This window comes from Entelurus aequoreus, linkage group LG07 (assembly GCF_033978785.1).
Source record: "Entelurus aequoreus isolate RoL-2023_Sb linkage group LG07, RoL_Eaeq_v1.1, whole genome shotgun sequence".
NCBI lineage: Eukaryota > Metazoa > Chordata > Actinopteri > Syngnathiformes > Syngnathidae > Entelurus > Entelurus aequoreus.
This window is the reverse complement of record NC_084737.1, coordinates 17,313,467-17,335,553: the sequence shown is the minus strand read 5'-3', so window position 1 is coordinate 17,335,553 and position 22,087 is coordinate 17,313,467. Positions and strand designations below refer to the sequence as shown.

General features: G+C 38.6%; 1 protein-coding gene and 1 long non-coding RNA gene across 2 annotated transcripts in view; one reads left to right on the top strand and one right to left on the bottom strand.

Annotated features, from left to right (window-relative positions):
- Positions 1-5,055, top strand: part of LOC133653458 (uncharacterized) — a 44,793-nt gene extending 39,738 nt beyond the window's left edge. Inside the window, exon 4 of the long non-coding RNA XR_009826723.1 lies at positions 3,368-5,055. This is a non-coding gene — a long non-coding RNA (uncharacterized LOC133653458). The remainder of the gene's footprint in view (positions 1-3,367) is intronic.
- The window catches only part of fbln2 (fibulin 2), an 82,045-nt gene that overhangs the window by 35,092 nt on the left and 24,866 nt on the right, over positions 1-22,087 (bottom strand). The window contains exons 3-5 of the mRNA XM_062052743.1: positions 6,310-6,424; positions 3,361-3,490; positions 231-432 (exon numbers count right to left, since the gene is read on the bottom strand). Of these exons, the coding sequence (XP_061908727.1) occupies positions 231-432; positions 3,361-3,490; positions 6,310-6,424 (447 nt within the window). The remainder of the gene's footprint in view (positions 1-230; positions 433-3,360; positions 3,491-6,309; positions 6,425-22,087) is intronic.

The window sequence follows — 22,087 nt, the reverse complement described above, 5'->3', positions numbered from 1 at the left end:
AAAGTAAACACGCTGCAGGACTGCTTGTATCGCACATGATATCACACACAAGTAAACGTGCTGCAGGACTTTTTGTGTCGCACATGATATCACACACAAGTAAATGTGCCACAGGACTGCTTGTATCACATGATATCACTAACAAGTAAACACCCTGCAGGACTGCTTGTATCGCACATGATATCACACACAAATTTGTACCTGATGTTCCCGTCCTGGGATGACGTTACCTTTCTTTGGCGGTGAAGTGGCGTCAAGAGCATTTTTTTCTCGGACACGTTGCCAGCTGACCGCACTCAGGTCCCAAAGGTCCTGGTCCTGGCAGCACATTAGGAAGACGTGTCCGCAAAGGAGGCCCATGTGTCTTTGAGCTGTGCACTCCTGGCCTGCACTGCGCACCTTCAGCCCCACTGAGCAGCAGTCACAGCACTCCTGGTGGTCACAATCAGTCATTACATGACGGTTCATACAATATGTGGATCATTTATGTCTCATAACCTTCATCAACAATTGTTGTATTTATTGTCAATATTCCACACAACATACTTTACTAGCTAACACGGCTTTAGCTTGTAAAGTATACATACATACGTATGTACGGATATACACACATACACACAAACATACATACATACGTACATACATACTTACATAGCATTCATACATACATACATACAAACACACTGTACATACATAAATACATACAAACCCCGTTTCCATATGAGTTGGAAAATTGTGTTAGATGTAAATATAAACGGAATGCAATGATTTGCAAATCTTTTTCAACCCATATTCAGTTGAATGCTCTACAAAGACAAGATATTTTAAGTTCAAACTCATAAACTTTATTTTTTTTTTGCAAATAATAATTAACTTAGAATTTAATGGCTGCAACACGTGCCAAAGTAGTTGGGAAAGGGCATGTTCACCACTGTGTTACATGGCCTTTCCTTTTAACAACACTCAGTAAACGTTTGGGAACTGAGGAGACACATTTTTTAAGCTTCTCAGGTGGAATTCTTTGGGGGTCTCCGTTGTGGTATTTTAGGCTTCATAATGCGCCACACATTTTCAATGGGAGATAGGTCTGGACTACAGGCAGGCCAGTCTAGTACCCGCACTCTTTTACTATGAAGCCACGTTGATGTAACACGTGGCTTGGCATTGTCTTGCTGAAATAAGCAGGGGCGTCCATGGTAACGTTGCTTGGATGGCAACATATGTTGCTCCAAAACCTGTATGTACCTTTCAGCATTAATGGTGCCTTCACAGATGTGTAAGTTACCCATGTCTTGGGGACTAATACACCCCCATACCATCACAGATGCTGGATTTTACACTTTGTGCCTATAACAATCCGGATGGTTCTTTTCCTCTTTGGTCCGGAGGACCCGACGTCCACAGTTTCCAAAAACAATTTCAAATGTGGACTCGTCAGACCACAGAACACTTTTCCACTTTGTATCAGTCCATCTTAGATGAGCTCAGGCCCAGCGAAGCCGACGGCGTTTCTGGGTGTTGTTGATAAACGGTTTTTGCCTTGCATAGGAGAGTTTCAACTTGCACTTACAGATGTAGCGACCAACTGTAGTCACTGACAGTGGGTTTCTGAAGTGTTCCTGAGCCCATGTGGTGATATCCTTTACACACTGATGTCGCTTGTTGATGCAGTACAGCCTGAGGGATCGAAGGTCACGGGCTTAGCTGCTTACGTGCAGTGATTTCGCCAGATTCTCTGAACCCTTTGATGATATTATTATTATTATTAGATGGTGAAATCCCTAAATTCCTTGCAATAGCTGGTTGAGAAAGGTTTTTCTTAAACTGTTCAACAATTTGCTCACGCATTTGTTGACAAAGTGGTGACCCTCGCCCGATCCTTGTTTGTGAATGACTGAGCATTTCATGGAAGCTGCTTTTATACCCAATCATGGCACCCACCTGATCCCAATTTGCCTGTTCACCTGTGGGATGTTCCAAATAAGTGTTTGATGAGCATTCCTCAACTTTATCAGTATTTATTGCCACCTTTCCCAACTTCTTTGTCACGTGTTGCTGGCATCAAATTCTAAAGTTAATGATTATTTGCAAAAAAAAAAAAAAAATGTTTATCAGTTTGAACATCAAATATATTGTCTTTGTAGCATATTCAACTGAATATGGGTTGAAAATTATTTGCAAATCATTGTATTCTGTTTTTATTTACATCTAACATGGAAACAGGGTTTATACATACATACTTACATAGCATACATACATACATACATACTTACATAGCATACATACATACATCCTTTATGTACATACATACATAACTACATACATGCATGCATGCATACATACATACATACATACTGTACAGTATGTACATACATACATGCATGCATACATAGTGTATGTACATACATACGTACGTACATACATACATACTGTACATACATACATGCATTCATGCATACATTTATACATACATACTGAATGTACATGCATACATACATACTGTACATACATACATGCATACTGTAGGTACGTACGTACGTACATACATACATATATAACTACATACATGCATTCATGCATACATACATACTGAATGTTGAATGTACATGCATACATACATACATGCATACTGTACATATGTACATACATACGTACGTACATACATACATACTGTACATACATACATACATAACTACATACATGCATACATACATACTGAATGTTGAATGTACATGCATACATACATGCATACTGTACATACGTACATACATACGTACATACATACTGTACATACATACGTACGTACATACACACATACTGTACATACATAACTACATACATACATGCATACTGTACATACGTACATACATATGTACATACATATGTACGTACATACATACATACTGTACATACATACATATGTAAGTACATACATACATACATAACTACATACATGCATTCATGCACACACACATACATACTGAATGTACATACATACATACTGTACATACACAGTATATATGTATATATATATGATTACAAATGCACAATCTATCATTGAATCAACTGTTGCCTGAATGCTGCTCTATTATTTCCTGAACATGTTTACAATTACAGAGCAGTTATTGCCAAGCTGAGTCCTTTGAAGCGTGTGGGCAGTGATTCATCGCTAATTGAGTCTCTTATTAATTAGTCCAAATGAAATCATTGACAGCAGTAATCATCAGAGGGAATCCACGTGGAGGAAAAAAGACTCAACTATGTTTTTGTTCTTCAGCAACTAATTAAATTGTCAACTTGGAGCAAATGAAATAAAGATTTGGAACCTGATGAACTTTGTTTGCCCTCTGCTTTACTCGCCTTAAAGGAGCCGAGTCCACACGCATCATCGCCATCCTTCTCACACGACAGTCCTCCTCTGGCCGCTCGTACTCCAGCCAGGCAGCGACCTTCTGTCAGCGAGCCCACACAACACCGCTGCTGGGACGTCCTGGCAGAGGAGACAAGTGGTAGAACACACACATTCAAGTGCACTGGAGACACATTGTCAAGTATACACGTGCACTAGGTACACATTGTCAATATACAAGTGGACTCGAGAAACATTGTCAATTATACAAGTGCACTAGGTACACATTGTCAAGTATACAAGTTTACTAGAGACACATTGTTAAGTATACAAGTGCACCAGAGACACATTGTCAAGTATATAAGTGCACTAGGTACACATTGTCAAGTATGCATGTGCACTAGAGACACATTGTCAAGTATACAAGCGCATTGGTACACATTGGCAAGTAAACAAGTGCACTAGGTACACATTGTCAAGAATACAAGTGCACTTGGTACACATTGGCAAGTATAGAAGTGCACTTGGTACACATTGTCAAGTAAACAAGTGCACTAGGTACACATTATCAAGTATACAAGTGCACTTTGTACACATTGGCAAGTAAACAAGTGCACTAGGTACACATTGCCAAGAATACAAGTGCACTTGGTACACATTGGCAAGTATACAAGTGCACTTGGTACACATTGGCAATTATATAAGTGCACTAGGTACGCATTGTCAAGTATATAAGTGCACTAGGTACACATTGTCAAGTATATAAGTGCACTAGGTACACATTGTCAAGTATGCATGTGCACTAGAGACACATTGTCAATATACAAGTGCACTACGTACACATTGTCAAGTATACAAGTGCACTAGAGACACATTGTCAAGTAGACAAGAGCACTACGTACACATTGTCAAGTATACAAGTGCACTAGAGACACATTGTCAAGTAGACAAGAGCACTATGTACACATTGTCAAGTATACAAGTGGGCTAGGTACACATTGTCAAGTATACAAGTGCACTTGGTACACATTGGCAAGTAAAAAAGTGCACTAGGTACACAATATCAAGTATACAAGTGCACTTGGTACACATTGGCAAGTATACAAGTGCACTTAGTACACATTGGCAAGTAAACAAGTGCACTAGGTACACATTGTCAAGTATACAAGTGCACTTGGTACACATTGGCAAGTATATAAGTGCACTTGGTACACACTGGCAAGTATATAAGTGCACTAGAGACACATTGTCAAGTAGAGAAGTGCACTTGGTACACATTGGCAAGTAAACAAGTGCACTAGATACACATTGTCAAGTATATAAGTGCACTAGGTACACATTGTCAAGTATGCATGTGCACTAGAGACACATTGTCAATATACATGTGCACTACGTACACATTGTCAAGTATAAAAGTGCACTAGAGACACATTGTCAAGTAGACAAGTGCACTATGTACACATTGTCAAGTATACAAGTGCACTTGGTACACTTTGGCAAGTAAACAAGTGCACTAGGTACACATTATCAAGTATACAAGTACACTTGGTACACATTGGCAAGTATACAAGTGCACTTGGTACACATTGTCAAGTAAACAAGTGCACTAGGTACACATTGGCAAGTATACAAGTGCACTTTGTACACATTGGCAAGTAAACAAGTGCACTAGGTACACATTGTCAAGTATACAAGTGCACTTGGTACACATTGGCAAGTATACAAGTGCACTTGGTACACATTGGCAAGTACATAAGTGCACTTGGTACACATTGGCAAGTATATAAGTGCACTAGGTACGCATTGTCAAGTATATAAGTGCACTAGAGACACATTGTCAAGTATATAAGTGCACTAGGTACACATTGTCAAGTATGCATGTGCACTAGAGACACATTGTCAATATACAAGTGCACTACGTACACAATGTCAATATATAAGTGCACTACGTACACATTGTCAAGTATACAAGTGCACTAGAGACACATTGTCAAGTAGACAAGTGCACTATGTACACATTGTCAAGTATACAAGTGGGCTAGGTACACTTTGTCAAGTATACAAGTGCACTTGGTACACATTGGCAAGTAAACAAGTGCACTAGGTACACATTGTCAAGTATACAAGTGCACTAGGTACACATTGTCAAGTATACAAGTGCTCTAGATACACATTGTCAAGTATACAAGTGCACTTGGTACACATTGGCAGTATACAAGGGCACTAGGTACACATTGTCAAGTATTTATGTGCACTATGTACACATTTTCAATTATACAAGTGCACTAGATACACATTGTAAAGTATATAAGTGCACTAGGTACACATTTTCAAGTATATAGGTGCACTAGATACACATTGTCAAGTATATAGGTGCACTAGATACACATTGTAAAGTATATAAGTGCACTAGGTACACATTGTCAAGTATATAAGTGTACTTGGTACGCATTGGCAAATATACAAGTGCACTTGGTACACATTGGCAAGTATATAAGTGCAGTGGCCTAGTGGTTAGAGTGTCCGCCCTGAGATCGGTAGGTTGTGAGTTCAAGCCCAGGCCGAGTCATACCAAAGACTATAAAAATGGGACCTATTAGGACGTTAAGAACATCTACCTATTCATAGTCATGGTAACTGGACATCTGCTGATTGGAGTAAGCTTTGCCATAAATGGGAAGATGCTGGCCGCTGGTCAAAGTACCCTAAAGTTACCACACATGATTGAAGGATGGGCAGAGCTGTGGGCACTCAAACTTTCGTAGTTTCTCAACTAAATTGCTGACTGGATAACATCTCGGAGAAGCTTTCCGCTCTGCAAGACGAAATGCTGTTAAATTTGAGAGCCACAAACGTTTGGAATGTGTTTGCTCGCCCTAACCAAAACAATCCTTATCGACATTTAGACTCCCTCTGCAATTTTTATTCCCCGGCTGAATTAAAAAGATGTGACTTCTCACCAGCAGATGGACTGAATGTCCTTGGTGGGCATGTCCATGCTGTTGCAGTGACCATTAGCTGACGCCCATTTTGCTCCTGTCTCACAGCAGGTGTCCACCAAGTCCATCACTGACACTGCAAGGACAGACAGGCACACACACACACACACATGAATTGTTGATGTAAAGGGGAAGCTATAAACATCCCATCAGTCTTCATCCCAGTGAGAGCAGACATTGTACAGTAAGTGGTTGTTGTATTGTGTTTGTATATCTTGTTTAGCACTTAGCATTGCTGCTACTTGATGCTCAGTGTTGACTAAAGCTGCATCTGTTTAGCACACAGCTTCTAAAACGTGTAGATCATCCTCCTTATATTCAGGCTCAAAAATAAAAGTTTCTGGATGATCATTTGTCCTAAAGTAGTCTTTGTTGTCTCTCATCAAGTCTGCCATGATTAGTAGTCTCATTGTTGTTGAAGGAAAAGTGAACGTTGTGATGCATCTGTGAAATGTATTAATACTTAATATGTAAATATGACATGTTATTATGAATGTTACTACATTACATTTATACCTACATCATACTGAAAATATGCAAATATGACATGTTATTATGAATGTTACTGCATTACAGATATACTTACAGTATAATGAAAATATGTAAATATTACATGTTATGTAAATGGGTTGTACTTGTATAGCGCTTTTCTACCTTTTTAAGGAACTCAAAGCGCTTTGACACTATTTCCACATTCACCCATTCACACACACACACACATTCACACACTGATGGCGGGAGCTGCCATGCACGGCGCTAACCAGGACCCATCAGGAGCAAAGGTGAAGTGTCTTGCTCAAGGACACAACGGACGTGACTAGGATGGTAGAATGTGGGGATTGAACCAGTAGCCCTCAGATTGCTGGCACGGCCACTCTCCCAACTTCGCCACGCCGTCCCCCATTATTATTATGAATGTTACTCGATTACATATATACTTACAGTATGATGAAAATATGTAAATATTACATGTTATTATGAATGTTACTACATTACATATATACTTACAGCATGATGAAAATATGTAAATATTACATGTTATTATGAATGTTACTACATTACATAAATACTTACAGTATAATGAAAATATGTAAATATTGCATGTTATTATGAATGTTACTACATGACATATATACTTACAGCATGATGAAAATATGTAAATATTACATATTATGAATGTTACTACATGACATATATACTTACAGTATGATGAAATCATGTAAATATTACATGTTATTATGATAGTTACTAGATTCTACATCTATACTTACAGCGTGATGAAAATATGTAAATATGACATGTTTTTATAAATGTTACTACATTACATATATACTTACAGTATGGTGAAAATATCTAAATATTACATGTTATTATGAATGTTACTACATTACATATATATACATACTTACAGTATAATGAAAATATGTAAATATTGCATGTTATTATGAATGTTACTACATGACATATACTTCCAGTATGATGAACTGATGTGAATATTACATGTTATTATGAATGTTACTAGATACTACATCTATACTTACAGCGTGATGAAAATATGTAAATATGACATGTTATTATGAATGTTACTACATTACATATATACTTACAGTATGGTGAAAATATGTAAATATTACATGTTATGATGAATGTTACTACGTAACATAAATACTTACAGTATGCTAAATATATGTAAATATTACATGTTATGATGAATGTTACTGCAGTACATAAATACTTACAGTATAATGAAAATATGTAAATATTGCATGTTATCATGAATGTTACTACATGACACATATACTTACAGTATGATGAAATCATGTAAATATTAAATGTTATTATGAATGTTACTAGATACTACATCTATACTTACAGTATGGTGAAAATATGTAAATATTACATGTTATGATGAATGTTACTACATTAGATAAATACTTACAGTATAATGAAAATATGTAAATATTGCATGTTATGAATGTTACTACATGACATATATACTTACAGTATGATGAAATCATGTAAATATTACATGTTATTATAAATGTTACTAGATACTACATTATACTTACAATATGGTGAAAATATGTAAATATTACAAGTTATGATGAATGTTACTACATTACATAAATACTTACAGTATGGTGAAAATATGTAAATATTACATGTTATGATGAATGTTACTACATTACATAAATACTTAAAATATAATGAAAATATGTAAATATTGCATGTTATTATGAATGTTACTACATGACATATATACTTTCAGTATGATGAACTGATGTGAATATTACATGTTATTATGAATGTTACTAGATACTACATCTATACTTACAGCGTGATGAAAATATGTAAATATGACATGTTATTATGAATGTTACTACATTACATATATACTTACAGTATGGTGAAAATATGTAAATATTACATGTTATGATGAATGTTACTACGTAACATAAATACTTACAGTATGCTAAATATATGTAAATATTACATGTTATGATGAATGTTACTGCAGTACATAAATACTTACAGTATAATGAAAATATGTAAATATTGCATGTTATCATGAATGTTACTACATGACACATATACTTACAGTATGATGAAATCATGTAAATATTAAATGTTATTATGAATGTTACTAGATACTACATCTATACTTACAGTATGGTGAAAATATGTAAATATTACATGTTATGATGAATGTTACTACATTAGATAAATACTTACAGTATAATGAAAATATGTAAATATTGCATGTTATGAATGTTACTACATGACATATATACTTACAGTATGATGAAATCATGTAAATATTACATGTTATTATAAATGTTACTAGATACTACATTATACTTACAATATGGTGAAAATATGTAAATATTACAAGTTATGATGAATGTTACTACATTACATAAATACTTACAGTATGGTGAAAATATGTAAATATTACATGTTATGATGAATGTTACTACATTACATAAATACTTAAAATATAATGAAAATATGTAAATATTGCATGTTATTATGAATGTTACTACATGACATATATACTTACAATATGATGAAATCATGTAAATATTACATGTTATTATGAATGTTACTAGATACTACATTGTACTTACAGTATGGTGAAAATATGTAAATATTACATGTTATGATGAATGTTACTACATGACACATATACTTATTGTATGATGAAATCATGTAAATATTACATGTTATTATGAATGTTACTAGATACTACATCTATACTTACAGCGTGATGAAAATATGTAAATATGACATGTTATTATGAATGTTACTACATTACATAATACAGTATGGTGAATATATGTAAATATTACATGTTATGATGAATGTTACTACATTACATAAATACTTACAGTATAATGAAGATATGTAAATATTGCATGTTATTATGAATGTTACTACATGACATATATACTTACATTATGATGAAATCATGTAAATATTACATGTTATTATGAATGTTACTAGATACTACATCTATACTTACAGCGTGTGTATAAAACCTTGATGGATGTTTTTAGAGCTCTTTATAGGCGGAATAGAGCGACTCACATTGACTCCATTGTTAGCTGACTTTTGCTATCGTTTATTTATGATTTAGAATGCATCGTAAAATAAAAACATGTGTGTTCTGGTTTGACCCAAGGATTGTGAATGATCTCCCAAAAAGTGTAGTTCATTGAAGGAAAGTATGTGTCAATCACACCAGACTTTTGACTCATGTTTTGTTTGATAGTAAGCAGCTTTGTTATAACCCATCAACAATAATAAGTGACTGTAATATTGACTTGTGTTTTCAGAGGTCTGCCATGACTTGTCCGTCACATTCTTTCTTCCTGTCCTCACCCGGACGTGTGACATCACTACCTTGCCAAATATGTCGGTAGGAGTACGACTCCCGACATGTCTGCAGGCGTCATAAAGTGTCCACCAGTCCATTGTGTCAGCTCGGAGGTGAGTTAGCGTACATGTGGAGTGGGCGGGACAAAAGAAGAATGTGTAGACGGCGATATCATTCGGCAATCATTGTCCTGGATCAGTCAGGAGGACTTTTGACTCCGCTCCAGGTCTTGATTGACCACTTTTGTCTTAATCTCCTTGAGACTGTGAGCCAACAATCGAGTCATTCATCTTTTTTAATGACAGGCTTGCAAGAAGTTGCCCTGGGCTTTAAAGCCTCCATGCTGCTCCACCTTCTTGCAGGTAGTTGGCCTGCAGCTGCGAGCTGGAATATACCAGCTGGAACATTCTTTCTTTCTTTCCCTTTCTAATGCTCGCAGTGTCTCACAAGAGTGAGTGCAACCCCCACGCTTCTGCAAACACCTCGTTTGAAATCTTCTCACGAGACGACCACAAAGAAGAGTCCTATAAAACGTGTCTATGGCGGCCAACAGGGGTGTCCGCGTCGTTTTGATATCGTCCGATATCATTAGAAAAAACATGGATGGATGGAAGTCTAATGGGTGATATCATGTGCGATACAAGCAGTCCTGCAGTGTTCACTTGTGTGTGATATCATGTGCGATACAAGCAGTCCTGCAGCGTGTTAACTTGTGTGTGATATCATGTGCGATACAAGCACACCTGCAGCGTGTTTACTTGTGTGTGATATCATGTGCGATACAAGCAGTCCCAAGACTTTAGGCGTGAAGTAGTCCAAAAAATGTTAGTGTGAAAAGTCCCAAGACTTTAGGTGTGAGGTAGTCCTAAGACTTTAGGCGTGAAGTAGTCCTAAGACTTTAGGTGTGAAGTACTCCTAAAACTTTAGGCGTGAAGGGGTCCTAAGACTTTAGGTTTGAAGTAATCCCAAGACTTTAGGTGTGGTATATTCCTAAGACTTTAGACGTGAAGTAGTCCTATGACTTTAGATGTTAAATAGTCCTAAGATTTTAGGTGTGGAATAGTCCTAAAACTTTAGGTGTGAAGTAGTCCAAATAATTTAGGTGTGAAGTAGTCCTAAATCTGTAGGTTTGAAGTAATCCTAAGACTTTAGGTGTGGAATAGTCCTCAGACTTTAGACGTGAAGTAGTCCTACGTTTTTAGCTGTGAAGTAGTCCTAAGACTTTGGGTGTGAAGTAGTCCTAAGACTTTAGATTTGAAATAATCCTAATAATTTAGCTGTGGAATAGTCCTCAGACTTTAGAGGTGAAGTAGTCCTACGTTTTTAGCTGTGAAGTAGTCATAAGACTTTGGGTGTGAAGTAGTCCTAAGACTTTAGGTTTGAAATAATCCTAAGAATTTAGGTGTGGAATAGTCCTCAGCCTTTAGACGTGAAGTAGTCCTAAGACTTTAGGTGTGAAGTCGTCATAAGACTTTAGGTGTGAAGTAGTCCTAAGATTCAAAGCGTGAAGTAGTCCAAAGGCTTTAGGTGTGAAGTAGTCCTAAGACTTGAGGTGTGAATTAGTCCTAAGAATTTAGGTGTGAAGTAGCCCTAAGATTTTAGGTGTAAAGTTGTCCTAAGACTTTAAGTGTGAAGTAGTCCTAAGTCTTTAGGTGTGGAGTAGCCCTAAGACTTTAGGTGTGAATTAGTCCGAAGACTTTAGGCATAAAGTCGTCCTAAGACTGTAGGCGTGAATTCGTCATAATTAAGACAAAAGGTGTGAAGTAGTCCTAAGACTCAAGGCGTGAAGTAGTCAAAAGACTTTAGGTATGAAGTAGTCCTAAGACTTTAGGTGTGAAGTTGTCCTAAGACTTTAGGTGTGAAGTAGCCCTAAGATTTTAGGTGTGAAGTCGTCCTAAGACTTTAGGTGTGAAGTAGTCCTAAGACTTTAGACGGGAAGTAGTCCTTAGACTTTAGGTGTGAAATTGTCCTAAGACTTTAGGTGTGAAGTAGTCCTAAGATTTTAGGTGTGAAGTCATCCTAAGATTTTAGATGTGAAGTAGTCCTATAAATTTAGGTGTGAAGTAGCCCTAAGATTTTAGGTGTGAGGTAGTCCTAAGACTTTAGGCGTGAAGTAGTCCTAAGACTTTAGGTGTGAAGTAGTCCTGCGACTTTAGGTGTGAAGTAGTCCTAAGACTTTGTTGTGAAGTAATCCTAAGACTTTAGGTGTGAAGTAGTCATAACACTTTAGGTGTGAAATAGTCCTAAGACTCAAGGCGTGAAGTAGTCCTAAGTCTTTAGGTGTGAAGTCGTCCTGAGTTTTTAAGTTTGATGTAGTTTTAAGACTTTAGACGTGAAGTAGTCCCAAAACTTTAGGTGTGAAGTAATCCTAAGACTTTAGGTGTGGAATAGTCCTAAGACTTTAGGTGTGAAGTAGGCCTGTGGAATAGTCCTAAGACTTTAGACGTGAAGTAGTCCTAAGACTTAAGGTGTGGAATAGTCCTAAGACTTTAGACGTGAAGTAGTCCTAAAACTTTAGGTATATAATAGTCCTACGACTTTAGACGTGAAGTAGTCCTAAAACTTTTGGTATATAACAGTCCCAAATCTTTAGGCTTTCAGGAGTCCCAAGAACGTTTAGACTGGCACTGTGTGAGTACCTGAGTCCACCCTCAGACTCTCGTTCCACACGTTGACGACAGCCCAGTGCTGAGACCATAGACTGAGTAGCTGCTAAGTGCTGAGACCATAGACCGAGTAGCTGCTAAGTGCTGAGACCATAGACCGAGTAGCTGCTAAGTGCTGAGACCATAGACCAAGTAGCTGCTAAGTGCTGAGACCATAGATCGAGTAGCTGCTAACACCGTGTGAAGAAAGTGCTAACAGATGCCAAAGTAGGAGCCAAGACAAACTTATTGGACTGTCACCTCTAAGAGTGCGCTGGGTTCCTGCCGCCCGTTCATGTTTTCAGAACCAGCTTGCAGTCATTTCCCAGCCCCACATCTGCTTTACACACTGAATATTCCACGACTTTATGAGGACGCCGAGCAGCAAACTTCCACTTGCTTCTTCCTTCTGCTGCTTCCAAGCTCTGCTCCCAAAGCAGAAGGCAGGAAGGAGAGCAGCAGATGTCTCGCTGCATGCGCGCCAAGACGACGTGTGTTGTTGATTATTATCAGCAACATGAATGTTGGACTGTCATATTTGTTGCTGGCAGAACATGACGTGTGGACCAAGAGTCTTTCACTCCTATCTTCTCTACGCTGGCAAAGTACAGTAGGTGTGCAGTATTTAACTGGACCAGGAAAAGGGTGGAGTGCCATCTCCGGGTTGGGGAGGAGATCTTGCCCCAAGTGGAGGAGTTCAAGTACCTCGGAGTCTTGTTCACGAGTGAGTTAAGAGTAAATCATGAGATCGACAGGCGGATCGGTGCGGCGTCTTCAGTAATGCGGACCCTGTATTGATCCGTTGTGGTGAACAAGGAGCTGAGCCGGAAGGCAAAGCTCTCAATTTACTGGTCGATCTACGTTCCCATCCTCACCTATGGTCATGAGCTTTGGGTTATGACCGTAAGGACAAGATCATGGGTACACACGGCCGAAATGAGTTTCCTCCACCGGGTGGCGGGGCTCTCCCTTAGAGATAGGGTGAGAAGCTCTGTCATACAATGGACCAGGAAAAAGGTGGAGTGTCATATCCGGGTTGGGGAGGAGATCTTGCCCCAAGTGGAGGAGTTCAAGTACCTCGGAGTCTTGTTCATGAGTGAGGGAAGAGTGGATCGTGAGATCGACAGGCGGATCGGTGCGGCCCCTTCAGTAATGCGGACGCTGTATTGATCCGTTGTGGTGAACAAGGAGCTACACCGGAAGGCAAAGCTCTCAATTTACCGGTCGATCTACGTTCCCATCCTCACCTATGGTCATGAGCTTTGGGTTATGACCGAAAGGACAATATCACGGGTACAAGCGGCCAAAATGAGCTTCCTCCACCGGGTGGCGGGGCTCTCCCTTAGAGATAGGGTGAGAAGCTCTGTCATACAATGGACCAGGAAAAAGGTGGAGTGTCATATCCGGGTTGGGGAGGAGATCTTGCCCCAAGTGGAGGAGTTCAAGTACCTCGGAGTCTTGTTCATGAGTGAGGGAAGAGTGGATCGTGAGATCGACAGGCGGATCGGTGCGGCCCCTTCAGTAATGCGGACGCTGTATTGATCCGTTGTGGTGAACAAGGAGCTACACCGGAAGGCAAAGCTCTCAATTTACCGGTCGATCTACGTTCCCATCCTCACCTATGGTCATGAGCTTTGGGTTATGACCGAAAGGACAATATCACGGGTACAAGCGGCCGAAATGAGCTTCCTCCACCGGGTGGCGGGGCTCTCCCTTAGAGATAGGGTGAGAAGCTCTGTCATCCGGGAGGAGCTCAAAGTAAAGCCGCTGCTCCTCCACATGGAGAGGAGCCAGATGAGGTGGTTCGGGCATCTGGTCAGGGAGGTGTTTCCATCCGACCACTAGGAGGCCACAGGGAAGACCCAGGACACGTTGGGAAGACTATCTCTCCCGGCTGGCTTTGGAACACCTCGGCAGGGGCGCCGCTAGGGATTTTGGGCCCCATGAAAAGAATCTTTACAGGGCCCCCTGTATTAGAATTTCATCATCATTAGGGGCCTCTCTGGGCCCCCCTCCATCATGGGCCCTTAGAATCCGTCTCCTTTACCCCCCCTTTTCGGCGCCCCTGCACCTCGGGAGCCCCCGGGAGGAGCTGGACGACGTGGCTGGGGAGAGGGAAGTCTGGGCCAACCTCGGATAAGCGGAAGAAGATGGATGGATGGACAGTTGAATGCCACTGACGGAGGAAAGCCACCTCAGAGATCCAAGTCTAACGCACACCTTTTATGTAAAAACACCTTTTCTTACCTATCAGGACCTGTTTTTTGTGTACATGGGACCTTCTTACTTTGCCCGAGGTGTGATGTTTCCCAACATGTGACGTTAGCGGATTATCCACATATTGTAGAAATTCACCCGAACGTATTTGCGCCACGGTTGTCGTCCACGATGAAATTGCCAGCACAAGTCTTTCAGCCTTATCTGAAGTAAAAAGTGCCTTACTTTGAACGTTTATGATTCGTGGCGATGTTCCTTCACTGTGAAGAAGTCGCTCCGGGAGTGTAAACAGAAGAGTCCTGCTGCGCCCACAAACTTTCACAAATTTATGGATTTTCCGAAAAACTACATTGATTGGCAGAGTGGGTGACTACTATTTGTGGCAATGGAGGAGACAATGATATGGTAATTAACAGTACATTAGAAGTGTGTGAATGATACGTCAGCTCGAGTTGTTGTGTAGCTGGCTTAACCTTCCAATATAAAACCACTGTCCTCCTGCCAAATAAAGAAGGATTTTCCTAAAAACTACTTTTAATTGGATCAGTGCCTACTGTGTTTGGCACAGTAATATGATCGGTTATTACGTTAGCAGTGTCAGCTCGAGTTGTAGTGTAACTAGCTTAACCTTCCAATATAAAACCATAGCGTCACTGTCCTCCTGCCAAATAAAGAATGATTTTCCTAAAAAATTATTTTAATTGGATCAGTGCCTACTGTGTTTGGCACAGTAATATAATCGGTTACTAGGTTAGCAATGTCAGTTCGAGTTGTTGTGTAGTTGGCTTAGCCTTCCAATATAAAACCATGGTGTCACTGTCCTCCTGCCAAATAAAGAATACTTTTCCTAAAAACTGCTTTTAATTGGATCAGTGCCTACTGTGTTTGGCACAGTAATATGATCGGTTATTACGTTAGCAATGTCAGCGCAAGTTGTTGTGTAGCTAGCTTAACCTTTCAATATAAGACCATAGCGTCACTGTACTCCTGCCAAATAAAGAATGATTTTCCTAAAAAATACTTTTAATTGGATCAGTGCCCACTGTGTTTGGCACAGTAATATATTTGGTTATTAGGTTAGCAATGTCAGTTCGAGTTGTTGTGTATCTAGCTTAGCCTTCCAATATAATACCATAAAACCACTGTCCTCCTGCCAAATAAATAATGATTTTCCTAAAAACTACTTTTAATTGGATCCGTACCTACTGTGTTTGGCACAGTATTATAAACGGTTATTACATTAGCAATGTTAGTTCAAGTTGTTGTGTAGGTAGTTTAGCCTTCCAATATACAATAAAACCATAGCGTCTCTGTACTCCTGCCAAATACATAATGATTTTCCTAAAAACTACTTTTAATTGGATCCGTGCCTACTGTGTTTGGCACAGTATTATAAACGGTTATTACATTAGCAATGTTAGTTCAAGTTGTTGTGTAGGTAGTTTAGCCTTCCAATATACAATAAAACCTGTACTCCTGCCAAATAAATAATGATTTTCCTAAAAACTACTTTTAATTGGATCAGTGCCAACTGTGTTTGGCACAGTATAATAAACGGTTATTACATTAGCAATGTTAGTTTGAGTTGTTGTGTAGGTAGTTTAGCCTTCCAATATAAAAACATAAAACTCTGTCCTCCTGCCAAATAAATAATGATTTTCCTAAAAACTACTTTTAATTGGATCAGTGCCTACTGTGTTTGGCACAGTATTATACATGGTTATTACATTAGCAATGTTAGTTCGAGTTGTTGTGTAGGTAGTTTAACCTTCCAATATACAGTAAAACCATAGCGTCTCTGTACTCCTGCCAAAATAAAGAATGATTTTCCTAAAAATGACTTTTAATTGGATCAGTGCCTACTGTGTTTGGCACAGTAATATGATCGGTTATTACATTAGCAATGTCAGCTCAAATTGTTGTGTAGCTAGCTTAGCCTTCCAATATAAAACCTTAGTGTCACTGTCCTCCTGCCAAATAAAGAATGATTTTCCTAAAAAATACTTTTAATTGGATCAGTATCTACTGTGTTTGGCACAGTAATATGATCGGTTATTACGTTAGCAATGTCAGCTCGAGTTGTTGTGTAGCTAGCTTAGCCTTTCAATATAAGACCATAGCGTCACTGTCCTCCTGCCAAATAAAGAATGATTTTCCTAAAAAATACTTTTAATTGGATCAGTGCCTACTGTGTTTGGCACAGTAATATATTTGGTTATTAGGTTAGCAATGTCAGTTCGAGTTGTTGTGTAGCTAGCTTAGCCTTCCTATATAAAACCATAATACCAAAAAACCAATGTCCTCCTACCAAAGAAATAATGATTTTCCTAAAAACTACTTTTAATTGGATCAGTGCCTACTGTGTAAAATGATGTGGCGGGCCAGACGTGGCCCCCGGGGCCTGCAGTTTGACTCCTGTGATCTGGGATGTTGTGTTGTGGTGAACGTCATCGACTGTCAATCCACCAGGTCCAGAACAGCTGATCTTGGTAGAACCAAAACTACAAAGCATGGCTGCCGGTGCACGCCAAGTGAACCTAGGTTCACTTGGCGTGAAGGGGCGTGGCTAGGAGGGGTTCATTTGCATTATACAGCCCCGCCTCTCAAAATGACTTGTTTTCAGCAGGCAAGATTGAAAAGCATCTCTGGGAGGCCAGTAATCCCAGCAGCTGTGTGGTCGCAGCCAATCAAGTCCCAACAGTGGTCTCATTCATCACACACGCACACGCCGCCTGCAGGTAGAACCCCCACCCCAGAAACCTGAGACCAGTCCAGCCATTACCAACCCCTCCCCCTCTTCAGCACATTCTGCCTCCCTTTGCACCGACACAACAAAACAAAACTTTTATTTTGGAACACATGAACAGGAAGTACAATAAATATTTATTGTTACCTGTGTCAAACCCAACAAATGAACAGGAAGTACAGTAAATATTTACTATGTTACCTGTGTCAAACACAATAAATGAACAGGAAGTACAGTAAATATTTACTGTTACCTGTGTCAAACACAATAAATGAACAGGAAGTACAGTAAATATTTACTATGTTACCTCTGTCAAACACAGCAAATGAACAGGAAGTACAGTAAATATCACAATGTCAAGCACTATAATGTTTTTAATTGGGATGAGAATAGACTTTTCTGGAAAAAGATGCCAAATCGGACTCTGTTCATCACACACACATACACACACACACACACACACAAAACCCTCGCCCCACCCCTCTCTTCTCCCCCTCTATCTACTTGTCTGCTCTCATGCTGACAATGTACTGTACTGTATATGGATTTCACTTGCTTAAATGTTTATTATTGTATTAATATGGTTTTTAAAGTCAAGGATTTTTGTGGTTTCTGATTGTTTGTGAGTGCACCAGCGGGACTTTAGTGCATATAGGACAGTTCATCTTGTTATTGTTTTGTTATTAAATAGCAAGTTGATCCGTCACCTATTTGTTATGTTTGTTTGATATACAGTACGTTTATGTTGTGCTTAAAGTGTACAAACCTTCACTAAAATGGACTTTTGACAAATTTGCTTCACTGTACAAACTACCCATTTACAAACCCAGTTCGAGAACCAATTAAGTTTGCAAATGGAGGTTCCACCGTAGTAGCATGAAGTTTAGTAAACAACAATTTCAGCTCGACTGTGTGGTGAACTTGTCTTCATTGGGTGAGCAGGAGCCTACCCCAGCTGACCACTAAGGTTTGTGTGCATTTGTCTTCATGAGTATGTATGTATGCTAATTATTACAACAATAGTCTGACAAGTAGATGCAAATACAATAATTTAACGCTGGTTATATGATTTATCAGAACTAAAACTTTTCTGTGTCCGTAGTTTTGTGTCTGTTCAGCACGTTTGGAAGGTAAACTGGCACGGTTACGCACAAACGGCGGCGAGAAACGAGGCAATGGCTGCAATGGGACAGACGATGAAGAAAGAGACTTGAGAGTCGATTTGGAGCCAGCGGACAGAAAAAAGGATCAGTTTATCTCCTGTATGAAAACACTTCTTCCCACATGCATTTTCTTGCACCTGGATCATGCCAGTACAGCAGTTAGTGCATCTTCGGCGCTCTAAAAATGTCACGTTCCATTGTCGATCTCCCTGCGTGAGCGAGTCTGTTAGTCCAGAAAATATGTATGGAAACGTGAATGTGCGGGAAATGAGTGTCTCCATGGTAACATTTGCATATCGAAATCTGCACCACTTTTGCACTTGTTATTAAGTCTTAGTAGATCACACACTAATAGTACACACAATTGCATACTTTGTACACGCTACAGTATGTACAAACGTAGTACTTGTTCTTTGAAGTTTTATTGGACAAGGTGGTGTGCACTTTGAACTAGTCAGCAGTCAGTCACAGGACACAAATATACAAACATGAAGGATAATTTATAACACCCTGGAACCTCCATTTACGAACCCCTCTATTTGCAAACCATGCCTCCGTGTACAAACGCTTCATTCATTCATTCATTATGTGCGCTGCTGGAAGCCATTTTGATGACATCACTTCCTGTTCGTGGCGTGGCCATTTTAGAGAGGCGGAACCCACTACGTCACTTCCTGTTTTGATTACTAGTTTGTTTAGTCACTATGGGTCCAAAAAAAGCCAACAAACCAGCCTGGACAGAAGGAAGGAATCGCTGTGGACTTAGACTTAGACACCTCCCTTCTCCGTCTCTAAGGTAAAAAATATTTTACTATTTTCTCATTATAGTCGCAACATGCTTGTTTTTTTTTGAGAGAGAACCGAATGGAGTTTTGTGTGAGTGCAAAGGAAGTTAATCATATTTATATAGCGCTTTTTTCTAATGACTGAAAAAGCCACGATCCAAGTCACATTTAAAGCAGGGTGGGTGGCACTGGGAGCAGGTGGGCAGAGTGTCTTGCCCAAGGACACAATGGCAGTGACCAGATGGCGGAAGCAGGAATCGAACCTGGAACCCTAAAATGGCGGGCATAGCCGCTCTACCAACCGAGCCACACCGTCAATGTGCAAATTGACAGTTAAGATTGTTGTTGTTGTTGTGTTGTTTTGATAGTGAAGGGACTGTTGATCCCCCTTATGTTATACATATATAAATATGTATATATATACATATATGCTAACTACTTGTTCACTTGCTAACTAGTAAAAGCACTACCAGTACCAAAATACTTTGCACCATCCGTCCATTATTCCTAAAAGGTGACATTAGCTTGCTTGTGAATATTCTTATCATACATTAGCCTCCGTCGTCCAGGAAAGTCCCTCTTTATCTTTTGATGCATTTTAGCTTTCTGTTTCCTCTTCAAACAACACTTCCTGTCTAATAAGTCAACACGCCAACATGGCGGCCTGCGCCTTTGTTTGCTCAGCCCACTTTTGGCCCTCACTTTAGCAGACACGCCTTCAGGCTCCCAATGATTTCTCCTGAAACTCGCAGCTGTCACTTACTATATTAATTATTATTATTATTACTATTATTATTACTATTATTATTGTTATTATTATTATTTTTATTTGTATTATTATTATTATCATCATCATTATAATAATAATAATTGTTATAATTATTATTATTATCATCATTATTCAAGAGATGTTTTGTGAAAAAGTTTATTATTATTGTTGTTATTATTATTATAATCATGATAATAATAATAATTATTATTATTATCGTTATTTCAAGAGATGCTTTGTGAAAAAGTGTATTACTATTATTGTTAATATTGTCATTATTATTATTATCATCATCATTATGATGATAATAATAATAATAATTGTTATAATTATTATCCATCCATTTTCTTCCGCTTATCCGAGGTTGGGTCGCGGGGTCAGCAGCCTAAGCAGGGAAGCCCAGACTTCCCTCTCCCCAGCCACTTCGTCCAGCTCCTCCTTATTATCATTATTTCAAGAAATGCTTTGTGAAAAAGTGTATTATTATTATTGTTAATGTTGTCATTATTATTATTATCATTATTATTATCATCATTATTATTATTAATATTGTTATCATTATCAACATCATCATCATCATCATCATTATAATAATAATAATTATTATTATGATTGTTATTATTGTTATTATTATTATTATTATTGTCATCATTATTATTATTGTCATCATTATTATTAATATTATTATTATCATCATTATTATTATTATCATTGTCATTATTATTGTTATTATTATCATCATTATTATTATTATCATCATCATCATCATCATAATACTACTACTACTAATAACAATACTAATAATTATCATTATTTCATGATTTCAGATGCTTTGTGAAAAACTATAACATTGCCACATAAACTTTTGTCACCTATTCAACTTCACACCAAACAATAAACTTAAAGGTCGGTGAGTTCACCCCAGAAGAGAAGCATGCAGTATATGTTCGACATACCTACACGGGCCATGTGCTGCAAGAAAACACAGGTGTGACAGGCCTGGACCAGAGTCTACACATTGTTCAGTAGAAAATAACATCGGCACATTGTTCAGTAGGAAATAACATCTGTCATCATTCCAAACAGCAGAAAGAAGCTCCTCCTGCTGACTTGTGATTGGTCAGCCTGTGCTGAGCTCAAACATGATTTGCATATGTATAAGGGGGCGTGGTCCAAGGAGATTTCCATGTAACAAAGAAATGTGCTTGGATTTAAAGTGAGAAGTTTCATACATCCGAACTTTTACTGGATTTGAACCTGCGTCCATTTTTAGTAGGAAACTATGCAAGTCTCTTTACATGAGGTTACTACCGTTTATGTTGACAACTGGTTACGACTGTTTATGTTGACAACTGGTTACCACTGTCTATGTTGACAACTGGTTACTCCTGATTACATTGTCAACTGGTTACTACGTTGATGTTAACAACTTGTTACTGCCGTTTATGTTGACAACTGATTACTACTGTTTAAGTTGACAACTGGTTACTACTGTTAATGTTGACAACTGGTTACTACTGTTTATGTTGACAACTGG